At 39.0% G+C, this 17,829-nt stretch overlaps 1 protein-coding gene across 1 annotated transcript in view; it reads right to left on the bottom strand.

The window, feature by feature from the left end:
* Positions 1–13,556: 13,556 nt before the first annotated feature.
* Positions 13,557–17,829, bottom strand: part of PGM2 (phosphoglucomutase 2) — a 35,696-nt gene continuing 31,423 nt past the window's right edge. Inside the window, exon 14 of the mRNA XM_016951442.3 lies at positions 13,557–14,138. Within this exon, the coding sequence (XP_016806931.1) occupies positions 14,036–14,138 (103 nt within the window). The 3' untranslated portion in view covers positions 13,557–14,035. The remainder of the gene's footprint in view (positions 14,139–17,829) is intronic.

The raw sequence follows: 17,829 nt of genomic DNA, 5'->3' as shown, positions 1-17,829 counted from the left end.
AACAGTAACAAGAGAAACAAACTAGAAAAACGCCTGGGACCTTGCAGAAGCAAACACAAAATTGCTTTGTAATATCATTCCTGCAATGTAGGGCACGAAAAGCTCTCACAAGTTAAACAAACAAACAAAAAAACTCGCCAAAGATTAAAAACAAGAACGCTCACAAACACTAGAAAATAACTGACTCTGAGGGGCAGTCAACACGCACACCAAACTGCAGAAATAACATTTTAAGAACTTTAGGTTATAGAACAAATTGAAAGAATAAAGGAAGTATTTAGAAATTATTCAAAAACTGAAAGCAAAAACAGGAACCATAAGAATGGATTTGGGCACTAATAGAAAAGAAAAGGAAGATCTGAAAAGAGAGTGAATAGAACTTTTAGGAGTTCATAAAAAGTCACTGAAATTCAAAACTCCCAAGAAAAGTTAGCAGATTAGAAGGAGCTAGAGAGGCCGGGTGCAGTGGCTCATGCCTGTAATCCCAGCACTTTGGGAGGTGGAGGCGGGAGGATCTCTTGAGGTCAGATTGAGACCATCTTGGCCAACATGGTGAAACCCTGTTTCTACTAAAATACAAAAAATTAGCTGGGCATGGTGGCGCACGCCTATAGTCCCAGCTACTTGGGTGGTGAGGCAGAGGAATCGCTTGAAACCAGGAGGCGGAGGTTGCAGTGAGCCGAGATTGCGCCACTGCACTCCAGCCAGGCAACAGAGCGAGATTCCATCTCAAAAAAAAAAAAAAAAAAAAGAGAGAGAGAGAGTAGTAAACTAGAAGACTGCTCCGATGGAGTTGCCAAGAAAGTAGCACAGAGATAAAGAAGTGGAAAACGATAAATATGTACCTAATAAAACTGCAAAACACCGAAGACTAAAATCTTAAAGGCAATCGCAGTGATCAAAACATACAGCCTCACTTATGTGAAGTTCAAGATCAGGCAAAACTGATCTATCTGTTAGCTGTCAGAATAGTGGTTATTTCTGGTGATTAAGGGGAGGGTTCCAACTGGGAAGAGGCATAGGGTATCCTTTGAGATATTGAGATTGTTTTATGTCTTCCTGGTTACATGCTCTATAAGTATGTAAAAAGTCACTGAGCTGTACATGCAAGATTTTGTGCACTTTATTATATGTATATTATAGATCAATAAAGATACTTTTAAAAAAACTAATCAGAACAAAAGAAGGACTACCTATAAAGGTATAACAGCTGGATTAGCAACCCACTTTGGTCAGAAACAAGAAAGTCCAGAATGTTATCCAATAGTAACTTCAAAATGCCATGGAAAATAAACATCAACTTAGGTCCTTTACCTAACAGAACTATTATTAGGTGACTAAAGACATTTTCAGACCAAGATTAAAACAACGTCAACAGATTGGTGAATCTACATAAGCATTAACCTTCAAAAATTGTAATTATAGGCCAGGTGCAGTGGCTCATGCCTGTAGTCCCAGCACTTTGGGAGGCCAAGGCGGAAGGGTCCCTTGAGCCCAGGAATTTGAGACCAGCCTGAGCAACAAAATACAAAAATAAGCCAGATCTAATGGCGTGCGCACATAGTCCCAGCTACTTGGGAGGCTGAGGTGAGAGGATTGCTTGAGTTTCAGAGGTAGAGGCTGCAGTGAGCTGTGATCATGCCACTGCACTCCAGCCTGTGTGACAGAAGGAAACCCTGTCTCAAAATTTTTTAAATAATTTTAAAGGGTTTTTGGATTACCCTGCATGCACGCATGTGCGTGTGCACACACATACACACCCACACACACTCAACAGAGAGAGAGAGAGAGCTGTGGAATGATGCATGGCAAGACTATTCACGGCAGCACTGTTTGAAACAGCATAAATTAGAACCACCCTCAATATTCATCAACAAGGGAACAGATTAAATAGATTATATTACACCCATATACTGGAATACCATTTAGCCATTAAAAACAACAAAATATATTTTTGAGTATGATATACAATAAATGTATTTCTATATGAGTTAGATTTTCTGCATTAACAACTGCAAAATCCCAGTGGGTTATAACAATGAACATGAATTTCTCATACACTCCATCTACACAGGAGGAGAAAGTGAATCATTGCAAACATCAAACATGATTTCACAATTGCTAGGTTAAACAACTAGAGTGAAGAACAGTGTGTACAGTGTCCTACCACTTGGATAAAAGAAATCAAGCCAAAATAATTCATCATATAATTGTTTTACATATAAGATCTCTGGAAGAATACACATGAAACTGGCAAAGATGGCTGCCTTAGTGCATGGGAACTAGGTGGCTGCACTAGGGATACGCTGGACTTATTTCACTGTTTACCCTTTGCACTTTTTGAACTTTATGCCACTTGAATGTATTATCTAAGAAAAAATTAAATTTCCTGTATTTTTTGGGTGGAGGCTAGAGATAACAACTTTAGACTTGATCCAGCAAGTACAGATGTTAAGATTTTAAGAGTAATCACAGAAAGAATTGGAATTGAGTATACCACTAAAATGGCACAGGAAACAGGGGTAAAAATACTCTCTTGGGCATGTAAAATATATATATATTTAAGAGTCATTTGTGTTTTTCTTAAACTATCTTTGAATCTCATTAGACTCTTTTTCTATTAGGTTATTACTCTTTTTTTTGGCATTGATATCTAGGGTCTCCTTTTACATTAGGGAGATAAGCCCTTTGTTTGTGACACAGTTGCAAATATTTTTTCCTAGTTTGTTGCAGAGGATTTTATTGAATGTAGGCGAATTTTTCAGTCTTTAAAAAAATAACTTGAGTCATAGTTAGAAAGCCTTTCCCACTTTAAGATTATAAAAGAATTATCTAATATTGTCTTTCAATACTTCCTGTATGAGTCTCATTTTTTCTCCAGCAAACTTTTATGTAGGCAGGAACAATAATGAGTACAACTGCATGTCTTTTATGTGGCCTAATACCTCCTGTGTGTTTTCACCAGTAGAGAATCCATTTCTACTGATGATCTTAAATTTTTCCCTAATCACTGATTAGTGTCCTCTATAATCTAAGGCAACTGAAACAAAAATGGTTTTCACAATGATTTTGAAAAAATAATTTGATTTTATTCCCATTATAGAGGAAGAAATTAAAGTTTAGAGATGTTAGGAAACTTGTTCAGTATTACATAGAAAGTAGTGGTATTGGAACTGAAACTGAAACTCAGGCTGAAATCTTAACTCCTACAGGTTGTGATGGGCACAACCTAGAAATGATATTTCTTTGCAGCTTTATTGAGGTATAACTGACAACTTGTATAAATGTAAGATATATAATGTGATGAGTTTTATACAAATACATTGTGAAATGATTACCACAATCAAGTCAGTTAACACACACTGATCACTGTATCTAGTTACCATTTTGTATGATAACATTTGAGAGCTACTCTGTTAGCAAATTTCAAGTATACAATACAGTATTGTTAACCATAGTTGCCATGTGGTACATTAGACCCCCAGAACTTGTTCATGTTATAAGTGAAAGTGTGTACCCTTTGAACAACATCTTCCCAATCCCTTCATGGCCCAGCTTCTGGTAACCACCGTTCTACGCTCTGCTTCTATGAGTTTGACTTTTTTTAGATTCCACATTTGAGATCACGCAGTATTTGTCTTTCTGGGTCTGGCTTATTTCACTTAGGATAATGTCCTCCAGGTTCATCCATGTTGTCACAAATGGCAGGATTTCCTTCTTTTTTTGTTGTTCTTTTTTTTGAGACAGAGTCTCGCTCTGTTGCCCAGGCTGGAGTGCAGTGGCGCGATCTCGGCTCACTGCAAGCTCCGCCTCCCGGGTTCACGCCATTCTCCTGCCTCAGCCTCCTGAGTAGCTGGAACTACAGGCACCTGCCACCACGCCCGGCTGATTTTTTATATTTTTAGTAGAGATGGGGTTTCACTGTGTTAGCCAGGATGGTCTCGATCTCCTGACCTCGTGATCCACCCGCCTTGGCCTCCCAAAGTGCTGGGATTACAGGCGTGAGCCACCGCGCCCGGCCGATTTCCTTCTTTTTTAAGGCTGAATAGTATATCACAGTATCTCTATCCATCATTTGTCAGCGCTTAGGTTGCTTCCTTGTCTTGGCTGCTGTGAATAATGCTACAGTGAACACGGAGTGCAGATATCTCTTTAAGAGAGTAATTTCATTTTCTTCGAATATATACCCAGAAATGGAATTCCTGGATCATATGGTAATTCGATTTTTAATTTTTTGAGGAGCCTTCATACTGTTTTCCATAATGGCTGTGCCAATTTACATTCCCACCAACAGTGTACAAGGGTTCCCTTTTCTCCACACTCTCACCAACACTTGTTACCTCTTCTTGTCTTTTTGATAATAACCATCCTAACAGGTGTGAAATAATACCTCATTGTGGTTTTGAGTTTTGCTGATGGTTAGTGACACTGAGCACCTTGTCATATAGCTGTTGGTCATTTGTATGTATCTGGAGAAATGTCTATGCAATTATTTGACCATAAAAAAGAATGAAATTATGTTATTTGCAGCAACATGAATGGAACTGGAGAGGTGAGGAGATTGATACCATCCTGGCTAACATGGTGAAACTCCGTCTCTACTAAAAATACAAAAAATTAACTGGGCATGGTGGCGGGCGCCTGTAATCCCAGCTACTCAGGAGGCTGAGGCAGGAGAATGGCGTGAACCCGGGAGGCGGAGCTTGCAGTGAGCCGAGATCGCGCCACTGCACTCCAGCCTGGGTGACAGAGAGAGATTCCGTCTCAAAAAAAAAAAAAGTTGATCTCATAGAGGTAGAGAGTAGAATGAGAGACATCAGAAGCTGGAAAGCGTGGGGGCAGTGGAGGACCAAAAGAGGTTGGTTAACTTTACAAACATACAGTTAGATAGAGAGAATAAGTTCCAGTGTTTGATAGCAAAGTAGGGTGACTATAGTTAAAAACAATGTATTGTATATTTCAAAATAGTTAGAAAAGAAGAAATGTTCCCAACACATAGAAATGATCAATACTCTAGGTAACAGATACCCTAAATACCCTGACTTGATCATTACACATTGTATGCATGTTATAAAATATCACATATACCCCATAAATATGTACAAATATTATGTATCAATGAAAAATTTTAAAAGTCCATTCATGAATTTTGCCTGTTTTAAAGTCTGACTCTTTTTCACTATTGAGTTATATGAGTTCCTTATATATTTTGGATTTTAACCCCTTATCAGATAAATGGTTTGCAAATATTAGAAATGATACTGATTATTCTTTTCCTTCACTTATTACTGTCAATATCAGGAAACGAGGCAGCAAAAATATATCAGTTTTCTAAAACAGAGCTGCACACACTAAATGGGGAGATTATGAAACATAGTTTAGAAATCTAATTTGCTCGTTTGTCCAATGATATACTTAGCAATTTATAAATTGTTCTCACGTGGATTATCTCATGCCATCCTACAACAAAAAGATATTTCAGTTGTTAAAATAGCATTTGTCCTCTAGCAAAATGGGAGGAAAGTGACATATATACAATGTTATTCATAGCAACATTGTATTAGCAAAAGATTGAAAACAAATGTCTATCTTTTAACTAAGGGACTGAAAAGTGTTTGCAGAACAGTGTGTACAGTATGCTCCGGCTTGTGAGCAAATGCATAATACTTCAACTTCTTCATCCTTTCAAGTTTTCTAAATTCAAGAAATGGTATATTCAATTTTTTTTTTATCACTGTGATAGTCAAGATTCTCCCAAATAAAAGGATAGTTGGCCACAAGTTCTGGGTCTCTTTAGTCTGCAGGATTAATCCATTCAACTTGAAGTACACTTCACTAATATTTTACGTTTTCACTCATTACCTAGGCTCTGGCTTGTGCAGCTAACTGGAAATTCTCAAAGAAGCAGAAGCCTCAAATATTTCTGCTATTGATGAGAGAGATGAAATTATGATAGAGGCTGGGCACGGTGGCTCATGCCTGTAATCCCAGCACTTTGGGAGGCTGAGAAGGGTGGGTCACCTGAGGTTAGGAGTTTGAGACCAGCCTGACCAAATCCTGTCTCTACTAAAAATACAAAAATTAGCCGGGTGTGGTGGTACATGCCTGTAATCCCAGCTACTTGGGAGGCTAAGGCAGGAGAATTGCTTGAACCCAGGAGGCGGAGGTTGTGGTGAGCTGGAATCGAGCCATTGAACTCCAGCCTAAGTAACAAGAGGGAGACTGTCTCAAAAAAAAAAAAAAAAAAAAAAAGAGGGCCAGGTGCTGGTGCCTCACACCTGTAATCCCAGCACTTTGGGAGGCCACCGCGGGTGGATCACAAAGTCAAGAGATCGAGACCATCCTGGCCAACATGGTGAAACCCCATCTCTGCTAAAAATACAAAAATTAGCTGGACATGGTGGCGGGCACCTGTAGTCCCAGCTACTCCAGAGGCTGAGGCAGGAGAATTGCTTGAACCTGGGAGGTGGAGGTAAGCTGAGATCACGCCACTGCACTTCAGTCTGGTGACAGAGCAAGACTCCATCTCAAAAAAAAAAAAGAAAAAAGAAGTTGACGATAGAACATAGATGATAGAGAATAACACGGACCAAACTGTGTAACATCACAGATGTCTTTTGGAATCTTTTTCTTTGTCTTACATTGTGGAATCGCTCCAGCCTGTTGCTTGCCACAGAAATGCAGGCTCCGGGGCAAACTCCATGGCCATGACACAGTGCAGTGTCCTTTCAAAGAAGATCCTAAATGCATACTTTCTGTTTGGACTAGTCATACGATATAGATCTCAAGCAAGTCCATCCTCAAAAGCAGCACAAACTCACCCTCAGTTAAATCTCCTGGTGTCTTATCAACAAAAGTAATGGTTCCCGTTCCAGGCAGCACACCAGAGTTACACACCATCTGAAGGAATATTGCCCTGTCTCCTCTGACCTGTGGTTGCATCCAACACACAGCTGATCCACTCAACCAAAGCCTTCATCAGATCTCTTCGTGGATTCTCACAACTTGCTCACATTTCTTCCTTTGTTTGCTGATCTCACCTGACACAGAAATGTATTTTGTCCTAGAACAGACAAATAATCAGCGAAAAGAAATCTCTAAGAGCCTAAGGTGTGACAAATCACTTTCTTTGAACCATTGAAGCCCCACAGAGCTATATGAGAGCATTCAGTACTCGTTCATCAAGCTTGACGTAAATTACCAAGCCTGCCTCAAATAGCTCATCAGCCCTTTCTGCCTGCTTCTGAGGGAGACCTGCCTCCATCAGTCTGACAGTATTCTGTGTGAGTGTCACGGGACACATCGATTCATGTTTTCTTTTTAACTGATTCCCATTGCCATTGACCTGATTGCCCTTTCATTATGTAGGGCAAAGCAGGAGAGGGCACACTGGCCATTGATAACTGATCCTTGGCACTTTGAAAACAACTAGATGGTGGGAGTGCCACCCTCCTCTGCTCCCATCAAGTATTTCTGCCAAAAAAAAAAAAACAAAAATCAAACCTGAATCAGATCATGCTTCTTGATTTAGTTGTACTAGTTCACAGGAAATCCAGGGCACATAGAAACATGTTAAACACATCATGAGGAGACAACCAGAAAATCCAAAATGCAGGAAACTCCAAAGGACAAATGATTTGGTAGTTTGGAATAAATTACAAGAAAAATTAAAGAGATGAAGAATGTTTAGACTGAAAGAGATTTCAGAGGCTGTCCATCAAATGCAATGAGTGGATGTTATTTGAATCCTGATTCAAGCGAAGTGTAAACAAAACGTATGAGACAAATGGGGAAATTTGTACACTGACTGAATAACTGATGATATTAAGGAATTGTCAACGTTTTTAGGAGTGACAATGGTAGTATGGTTGTGTTGATGCAGGATTTTTGCTTCTTCACTCAGCTACATCTGGGTTCTTGTCTCACCATCAGGAAGAATTAGGCATGCAGACATCGAAGAGTGAGTGGAGTAGAATGTATTAAGCAAAAGGAAAGCTCTCAGGAAAAAGAGGGGATGTGGGGGGTGGTTCTCCTATCTGAAGACAGGAAAGTTTCCCCCAATATAGCTGAGCCCAGGGCTTTCTTATGGGCCCAGAATACAGAGCGTGTGCTGATTGGTTTGTGAGTATGCAAAAAAGATCAAAGCGAAGACTCTACTCAAAGGTGGGCACAACAGTGTAGGGGAAAAAGTAGGTATATGTTAAATAGGTGAAAGATAGGGATCAATCAGAGGAAAGCATATCAAATGGGAAGGCGGGTTCTCAATCCATTCTGAGGATTTACCTGGGACAGTTTCCAGCTTGAAGGTTGGGTTTCACTGGGAACCTGCCCCTATCTGCCTAGGCATTTGCCTGCCTCTTGCCTCTATCAGTGTGTGTAAACAAGTCCCAATCTTATATATATACTGAAATATTTACTGATATCAATACTGAAATACTTACAGATACGATGACAGGCCTGGGATTTGCTCCAGAATTGCCCAGTGGAAAGATGGGGAGCAAGGAATATACAGATGAAACTAGATTGGTCATGAATTGAGTTTCGCTAGAGCTGCGTGATGGCTACTTCGGTGTCCATTGTACTACTGATTGTATAAGTTTGACATTCTCCATAAAAAGGATAAGCAAGAATACATTCTCAGAAGAAAAAGACAAGTGAAAAATCACCAAAGGTCCTGGGCAGGTGTTTTGAAGTGTCAACAAACAGAGCAGATTGCAGGGTAGGGAGGTGGGGAACTGAGTGGGAAAACCTAATTTGAGGCCAGACTACATTTAAAGCAATTTGAGGACTTCCGAGTGGGAAAGTCCAAGTAGGGAAGTGGTGATACGAGGATGGAGCTTGGCAGAGACGTTTGTAGCTCTGCACTTAGGATAATGAAAGCCACAAACATAAAGAAGCGTTCAGGGGGCAGAGATACCGTTGCACCACAGGGAATGAACCAACTAGGAGAGGAAAAAAAAGAAAGCCTGTTGAGCTCATAAAGGAGATAATTAGCCCAAGCTCCTACCTACATTTTACTTTTGTTTTAGAAAACCAATAAACACCTCTCAGAAATGGAGCTCCATTTCACTCTTGCCACCTAGAGACTTTAAAAAACTCGGTGGCTCACGCCTGTAATCCTAAGACTTTGGGTGGCCGAGGCAGGCGGATCACGAGGTCAGGAGATCGAGACCATCCTGGCTAACACGGTGAAACCCCATCTCTACCAAAAATACAAAAAATTAGCCGGGCGTGGTGGTGGGTGCCTGCAGTCCCAGTTACTTGGGAGGCTGAGGCAGGAGAATGGCGTGAACCTGGGAGGCGGAACTGGCAGCGAGCCGAGATCGTGCCACTGCACTCCAGCCTGGACGACAGAGTGAGACTCCGTCTCAAAAAACAAAAACAAAAACAAAAAAACTGTCTTTTTCAAGTTAAGGTGAAATAGTTCAGAACAATGTATTTTAAGGAGATAATCAGGCTCTGTCATCTCTGTAACTTGCAACCCTAACTTCCCTTTGGAAGTTGCGCAATGCTATTTTGAAATGGTTTCAAAAGCTATTTAGACCTGAAGCTGGCTCTTTGGTCTGTGTGCCCAACTTCATTCCGCACCGGGTTTGGGCCAAACACTAAGGTGGCCTTCACTGGACTCAAGCAGGAGGTGGCTGACAGCTCTGCTTCTCAACAAGAATCCACACAAGGGAGCCAGGTGGGAAAACACCAGATTCTCCAATACTGTTCTCCATCCTGATTACCTTGAGCATGAGCACCATGGTGTTGGAGGGCCTTGCCTCTCCAGTATTCTTTCTCCTCCAATTAATTTGAGTAGTCACTATGCTTTGTGTGCATGGAGAAGTATATAGAAGAAGTGATGTTATTTTAAACTTTGATTGTTATCTGCCTAAGAGTACACATCTTGCTTTCAATGATTGAGTTACTCTACACAAATATGCTTGTAGCAAGAATGGAACAAACGGATAACCCAGGGGAATGACACGCCAATAGCCTTCCAGAGCCATGTGGTTTTAAACACAAAGGTTAGGAATTTGAACTTAGTAGTCTTAAAATAGACAAGCACAGAAGGGGACATGGCAGAACTGCTTGCCCATAGTTCAAATACTTGACTATTTCAATGCAGCATACTATATTAGAATTATCTGTGTACACGTGTTATTTCTTTTGCTAGGCTATATTTTAGATCAGGACTGCATGTTTATTGCCAGAAAAATGCCTGGCTCCTCACAGGGTGTCCAACATGACCCAATCAATAAACACCTAAATGAATGCACAAATAGCTTTGAAGATACAGTCTTTTAGGATGCAGAAATCATAAATATGACTGAGATTCAGGCCATCCTTTCAAAAATCTCTTCAAAATAGGACACACATATTCGTTCCATCACTTAAAGCATTTGTTTTTAAAACCACGTGGGATTCCAATGTCATTGAAATAGCAATACTTTCTCTTAGTAGTATCATGATTGAGGAAAATCAATGAGATATAAATGAGAAGTACTCCCAATGTTCCCCAATGGAAAGAGGAACAGCTGCTATTTCAGAGACCACAAAGAGGAAAAGTAAAAATAGTTATTTCCTCCTGCAAGTCTGTCTCCTACACTTAACTCGGGGCCTGTTCTTTCCAAGGCATCGAGAGAAAATGGGCTGCCCCTTCTACACTCAAATCAACAGGCTTCCTCAAATTAAGTTCAGCAATTAGAAGGCAGAGTGGGCTGCTGTGACAGCTCTCAGTCCCGATCACAGGCCAGTGACCACGGCTCACGCCCCTGCAAAGCATTTTCCCAGCATCTACATGCCATGTGCTTCTGTCTTGCTTGTCCCCATTCATCCCCTTCAGGCTTCAAGGCAAAGCGAGATAGGAACACAAGCCTGCCTTCCTTCGTACAAAGTATTTTTCCCACCTGAGATGTTAGATCTTAAAAGAGGGTGACCTAGCCGGGCGCAGTGGTTCACACCTGTAATTCTAGCACTTTGGGAGGCTGAGGTGGGCGGATCAACTGAGGTCAAGAGTTCGAGACCAGTCTGGGCAACATGGTAAAACCCTGCCTCTACTAAAAATCCAAACAATTAGCTGGGCATGGTGGTGCATGCCTATAGTTCAAGAGAATCGCTTGAATGCGGAAGGTGGAGGTTGCAGTGAGCCTAGATGGTGCCACTGCACTCCAGCCTGGGCTACAAGACTGAAACTCCATCCAACAACAACAACAACAACAACAAAAAGAGGGTGACCTAAGAATTCTGCCAAAGAGAATTCCCAATGATTTATTGTTACTATAATTGCCTTTTATGGATTTTCATGTAATGTAGAGACCTGTAGGATGAAATGACCTCAGAGACCATTTAGTAAAATATCTTATTTTTTTGAGACAGGATCTCACTCTGTCACCCAGGCCAGAGTACAGTGGCGCATCACGGCTCACTGCGCCTTGACCTCCCAGGCTCAAGTGATCCTCCCACCTCAGCCTCCCAAATAGCTGGGACCACAGGAACACACCACCATACCCAGCTAATTTTTTGACTTTTTGCAGAGATGAGGTCTATGTTGCCTGGGCTGTTATTGAACTCCTGGGTTCAAGTGATCCTCCCATCTCAGCCTCCCAAAAGGCTGGGATTACAGGTGTTGAGCCACCATACCTAGCCAATATCTTCATTTTAAAAATGACAATATTATCACCCAAAGTCTACAGTTTACTTTAGGGTTCACTCTTGGTGTTGTACATTCTATGGGTTTGGACAAATGTATAATGACATGTATCCATCATTATGGTATCAGGGTATTTTTATTGCCCTAAAAATCCTCTGTGCTTTGCCTATTCATCTCTCCCTCCTAATCCCTGATCTTTTTCCTGTCTCCATAGTTTGAGTGATAATGATGTGTGTAGGTTAATCAATTATACCAAATGTATCACCCTGGTGGGGGTTGTTGACATAAAGGGAGGCAACGTATGTGTGGGGGCAGGTGGGGCTTATGGAATTTCTCTGTACCCTCCTCTCAATTTTGTTTTGAAATTAAAACCGCCCTTTAAAAAGTCTTTTTAAAACATGACCAAAATTGAGACTCTGAGAGGTGACCAAGGTCACAGAGCTGGTTCACAGTAGGCCAAGATTAAAACCCAGTGGCCTTATTGTCGCCAGCTTTATGCAGCAGGTGGGCTACCCTACATTCCATAACAGGAAGAAGTTGAGAAATACCTAATGAACAGCCAGGATGAGCTATTTCTTAGAAATACGGGCGACAAATAGAGTTCGGGTGCATCCCCTCTAGGTCCAGTGAAATCATCTGCTCATGTGAGTGGTAGAGAGGTGGGATGCATTCTGAAGTTTCCATCTTGGCTTCTGTTTTCGTCATCTCCCCTTGCTTCCCCTACCCCAACTTGCTACAGCCTCCACATTTTTGTCCGTGCTGTGCACTCTGCTTGGAAGGCTTTCTTTCCCATCTTCAGCTGCTCCTCATCCCTAAGGGTGAAGCATCTCATTCAGCACCTCATCTATGAGGCTTTCTTTGGGCAGCATGAATCCCTCCCTCAGATTTCTGAACGCTGAATACTTGTAAAAAACACTCTGATAGAATTTGTAAGTATTGCTGTTACGTATTAGCCCTCCAATCAGACTGAGTTCCATCATAGCAGGATTGGGTCATAATCAACTTCGTATTTCCAGAAACAAACTCCATGAGAGGGTGAAGGGTATGTGCTCAAAAAAAATGCAGACAGAACACAGATCTAACATTTCTTTTCTCCACAGTACAGTTTGACACTAGAAAACATTATAAAATAAACATAAATATGGCTTCTACAATAAAGCAGTTTGTAGAATATATTGAATATTATAGATTTAAGAGTTCTGGTAGGATATAAGCGACATATGACTAAAACAGAAAAATAGTTACAATACTATCACATAGTATTGTAATTTTTCATTGTTCTGAAACTGTTCATAACTATTTAGGTTGAGTGTAATCATAATGGCAATCATTTGCTTTAAAAATCAGAAATAATGTAAAATATATAAAGTATATAAAGAAAGTTTGATCCTAGCTCATGGGTGCCCAACTGAAGTTATTTTGGAAGGCTGTAAGACCACGAATTATGAGAAGATAGAAGGTACAGATTAAATAATAAATCTATTTGTTATTAGAAATTGGCTTATAGGAAATCTATCATAATAAAGTCTAGTTTTAGATTTCAGACCACACAAGAACAGAGAAAAAAACGAGGGTCAAGTAAATAGTTCTTGCTCATAGGTCTTGCTGCCTCCAAACCAGGAATTACATTAAATTGTGCTAATACAAACGAACAAACAAACAAAAAACCAGAAAAATACGCTACTTTCAAGTTTCAAGTAAACAATTGGTTTTTCAAGATTTAAAAAGATGAGTTTCAACACATTAAACAAAGACACTGAAGCTGTTTTTTCCTAGCATGTGTACGATGTACTAATATCCTATGTGCATTATTAGAACTAAAAAAAATTTAGTTCAAAAAAACTTACCTTTTTAAAGCATCTTTGCTCTACTTCATAGGTTTCTGCAAATTATATTTTCCCCAAACATGAACACAACATTTGATCTATTCATTTATTTTACTTTATAAGGAATTGATAGAAATATAAATGTACATATACCTAAAAAGTGGCTATCCTACATATGACAACCCAGAATTTACTAACTCCATAGGTTTTCTGGATATTTCAAGCACACATTAAAACAATTACAGAGAGGACATACATTTATGATTTATGCAAATTAAGGCACATCAATTACAATCTATTTTTTTAAGTTAGTCAGTTTAAAAATCTTCACTTACAAAAATTCAAAATATGTCCAAGCTCAACTTTTTAGTAGGAATGTTAGTTTGTTGGGTTTGGCCATTTTCTTTTTTCACCTTAAAGGTCAAACATGAAACAATGAGGAATGTAGGTCTTTGTAAAACACATAAATACCTGTGATGTTTTGAATCATTTGGCCCTTAAAAATATTGCTTAACAAGTTAAACCCAGCTTAATTGTAGGTAAATGCAAGTATACCCAAGGCTGGACTATTTTAGTCTGCTTTTGGCTGCAGATTGTACTTCTGTGGCTGGAAAAAATGTTCTTCAATAGCACTGACCAGTTCATTCAGTTCCTTCTTCAGCTGCTCAGGATCACTGGAAAATAAGGGGGAAAAACATCCAGGTCAAGGGATTATTCCAAAGCACAGTTTAAATGCTCCCCCCCATTGACCAAGTGACATGAAAATATAACCTTAAGAAGAGGACTAAATAGGAAAAAAAAAGAGAACTCCAGAGACTTAAGCATGGAACACATCTATTGACTTAGACAAAACACCCCATGAGACAATATGCATTATTTTTCCCAAAGATTTTTCCAATGTCTGAACTATAAACAAAGTTATCCTTTGCTCTTCTCATAAGACTTTGTAAGAAACACAATTTTTGGCCTAGCATCCCTAAAAGATCTGTAATATTTGTACCTAAGGGTGTAGAGAAAGCTTTCATGTCAGTTGCCATTAAATCCTGCTAAACTTATAAACAACATCTCTGTTAACTCCTCAGTCTCCCAGAATACAGACATTCGTGATGATGTCTGCCCTCAAACTACTGGCACCTAAGCTCCAGCCTTGTCTATAAAGCCTTCCTAGAATGAACAGCAATAGGGAGCCTCCGGGTGGGTTTGAGGAGTCAAACACCAAGAAATCAGATCCCTGTGGTCATATCATAATGAATCTATTTCTTGAACCAAAGAGTCACAACTAAAGTATAAACAAGAATCTGGGGAGACAAATCCCTTTAAGAAAATCAAGTTTTCAGGGCTGTGGGCAACACTCATTTATACACAAACATTTGAAAGGTTAAGTAACAGATACAGCTGACTTGCAGTTAAAGAGGTTTCCAGCATCTTAAGTAGCCTAGTGTGAGTACTGTAAGTACTTAACACCAAAAACCTAAATTTAAAAAACTAAATCCTTTGTACTTTCCATTACTTCATACTCTTCATACCATCTTTAATATATGCAGAGTTTATTTTAATGGAAATCCCTATAATTAGTTAAAATCATTTCAACATTGTAATAGCTAAACAGTACTGTAATAGCTAAAGCAATCCATTTCATTGTAGACATTAATTCTGGCTCTATACTTACTAGCTCTGTGCCCTTGGGCAAGTGGCTTGGCCTCTCTAAGGCCCAGATTCCTCATTTGTAAAATTGGGATAAAGACTTTATCTTCTCAAGAGAGTTTCTGTACAGATTGCGATAAATTATATAAAGCAATTAGCACTGAACCTGGCCCAAAGACCTCAATAAATGTAGCTATCATTATAATTATTTTTATCCCTACTGGCAACATATAAAGTAATTATGCTTTTTAAGTACATATGAACTATATCAGTTTTCTTTTCCTTCTCCATAAATGTGCTTTGAAGAAAATAACAGTTCTCAGGAAGGCATGTAAGCTAATCATTTTTTAAAGTATACTTAAAACTAAAACTTGGTGAATTTGCTGATTACTAATTTATTATTCAAATTTATTTCTTAATCATGACATGAGTGAACATTATGATTCATGTATGCAGTGATATGTTTTTGATATTGCATTTTATGTGTGAAAAAGAAATCAGTACCATCGTGTAAGGTTTAGTGGTACAATTCTTAAAACAAAAATTTTGTGTTACTATTCTCCATCCTAATCGATAACTGTTCCATTTGTTACATTAATGCTTGAGAATATTTCATAACATCTTTAAAAATAACAGGACACATCCTATAATCATTTAAGCCAGGGTTAGGAATTCCTGTTTCTGAAAAGTCTAAATCCAGATGGATCTCTTTATCAGAATGTTTAGGAAAGTATCATTTTTCTCTAATCATCATGAAAAAACATTTAAGCTAAACGACAAGTAAATACAATGCAGTGTTCTTGATTTGATTATAAATTGGGAGAAAACAGCTATTTTGGGGACTTTTGGGGATTTAGGTGTCAATTTGGCTAGGATAGTGTCTCCAGTTATTCAAACACTAATGTTGTGATGCTGTGAAGGTATCTTGTAGGTGTGATTAATATCTATCATCAGTTGATTTTAAGTAAAGGAGATTATCCTAGACAATGTGGATGGGCTAGATTCTATCTGAAAGGCATCAGGAATGGAACTGAGGTTTTCCTGAAGAATTCCACCTGTAGACTGTAACTTTAACCCATGCCCAAGAATTCCAGGCTCCCTTTCTGGACAGCCTGCCCTGCAGATTTCAGACTTGCCGAGCTGGCCCCTACAATCAATTGCACAATTTGATTCCTTGCAAACAATCTCTTAATAGATACATTCTACTGCTTCTGTTGGTCCACTGGAAACCTGCCTAGTACCATTATTATCTATTTGCCTTAATATTAAGAGAGTGTTCTTAAGAGATGCATACTGAAATATCAGGAGTGAAGCATCATGAAGTCTTATGATGTGTCATGAAGTATCACAGAGTGTTTCAAATGGTACAGAAAAATCTCAAATACATAACATATATGGTGAGAGAGCAAATATTGCAAAATGTTAGCAATTGCTCAGTCTGGATTGGGGTCAACAAACTGTGGTTCATGTAGTTTTACTGGAACACAGCCATGCCCATTCCTTTATGCATATGGGTGCTTTCTTACTACATTAGTAGAGCTGAGTAGTGGTGACAGAAATCACATGTCTGCAAATCCTAAAATATTTACTATCTGGCTCTTTACATAAAAAGTTTGGTCTAAGTGAAGGGTGTGTGGGTATTCACTGCATTCTTATTCCAACATTTCTGTAGGTTTGAAACTGTTCAAAATAAAAAAGTTGGACAAAACTAAGGACATCTCCCCTGACAAAAATATATTTTTAAAGCAGCACATACTTGAAAAGGATTTTCCATTTTAGTTGATTAGAAGGCCATGAAATTCTATGAATAATTGAAATTTATGACATAAAGCATATTAATAATATTTAAGCTTTTCAGGAAAGAAGGAAATCTTAGTGAAGACATTATTGCTAGCCTGGTGCAGTGGCTCACGCCTGTAATCCCAACACTTTGGGAGGCTGAGGCTGGCAGATCACTTGAGGACAGGAGTTCGAGCCCAGCCTGACCGACATGATGAAACCTTGTCTCTACTAAAAAAAAAAAACAAAACCCAAAAAATTAGCTGGGTGTGGTGGTGCATATCTGTAATCTTAGCTACTCAGGAGGCTGAGGCACAAGAATCACTTGAACCCAGGAGGCAGAGGTTGCAGTGAGCTAAGATTCCATCATTGCACTCCAGCCTGGGCAACAGAGAGATCTTGTCTTAAAAAAAAAAACAAAAAACAAAACAAAAAAAACTTTATTGCTGTTGTACGTTAGGTATGCTGGTGCCTTGCTTAAGCCCTGACCACATATCCATCTACAGACATAGCGCTTAATGTCCCATTTAATAAATGGAAGCAACGTTTCAATGCATATAATAAAAGGACAAATTTTCAAGGTTTTTTTCACTAATTTATAAGCTAATATTTGAATTTAAGTCCACTCAATAAGCCATGTGAAAAATGTTAATACCATAAAGCCTTAAACATTTAAATAGTGTTACCATTACAAAGGAAAGCTTTCCGAAATATAAGATATATTTTCATCAGATAATGAAAAGGAAAGGACAAGATACAGAAAAAACAGATCCTTAAGTTGGACTGTTTAGTTGGACTGTCCATTTCTTTTTAAAAGAATGAAACATAGAAATAAGAAAACACTAAATAGGCAAGAATTATAAAGAAATGTTTACAAAAAACTATATGCAATATAGCAGCAAAGAGCTTACTATCTAATGCACACTAAAACAAGATTCTTGC

The sequence above is a fragment of the Pan troglodytes genome, chromosome 3 (genome assembly GCF_028858775.2).
Source record: "Pan troglodytes isolate AG18354 chromosome 3, NHGRI_mPanTro3-v2.0_pri, whole genome shotgun sequence".
NCBI lineage: Eukaryota > Metazoa > Chordata > Mammalia > Primates > Hominidae > Pan > Pan troglodytes.
Note: the sequence above shows the minus strand (reverse complement) of the source record. Positions and strands in the feature narration are given on the sequence as shown.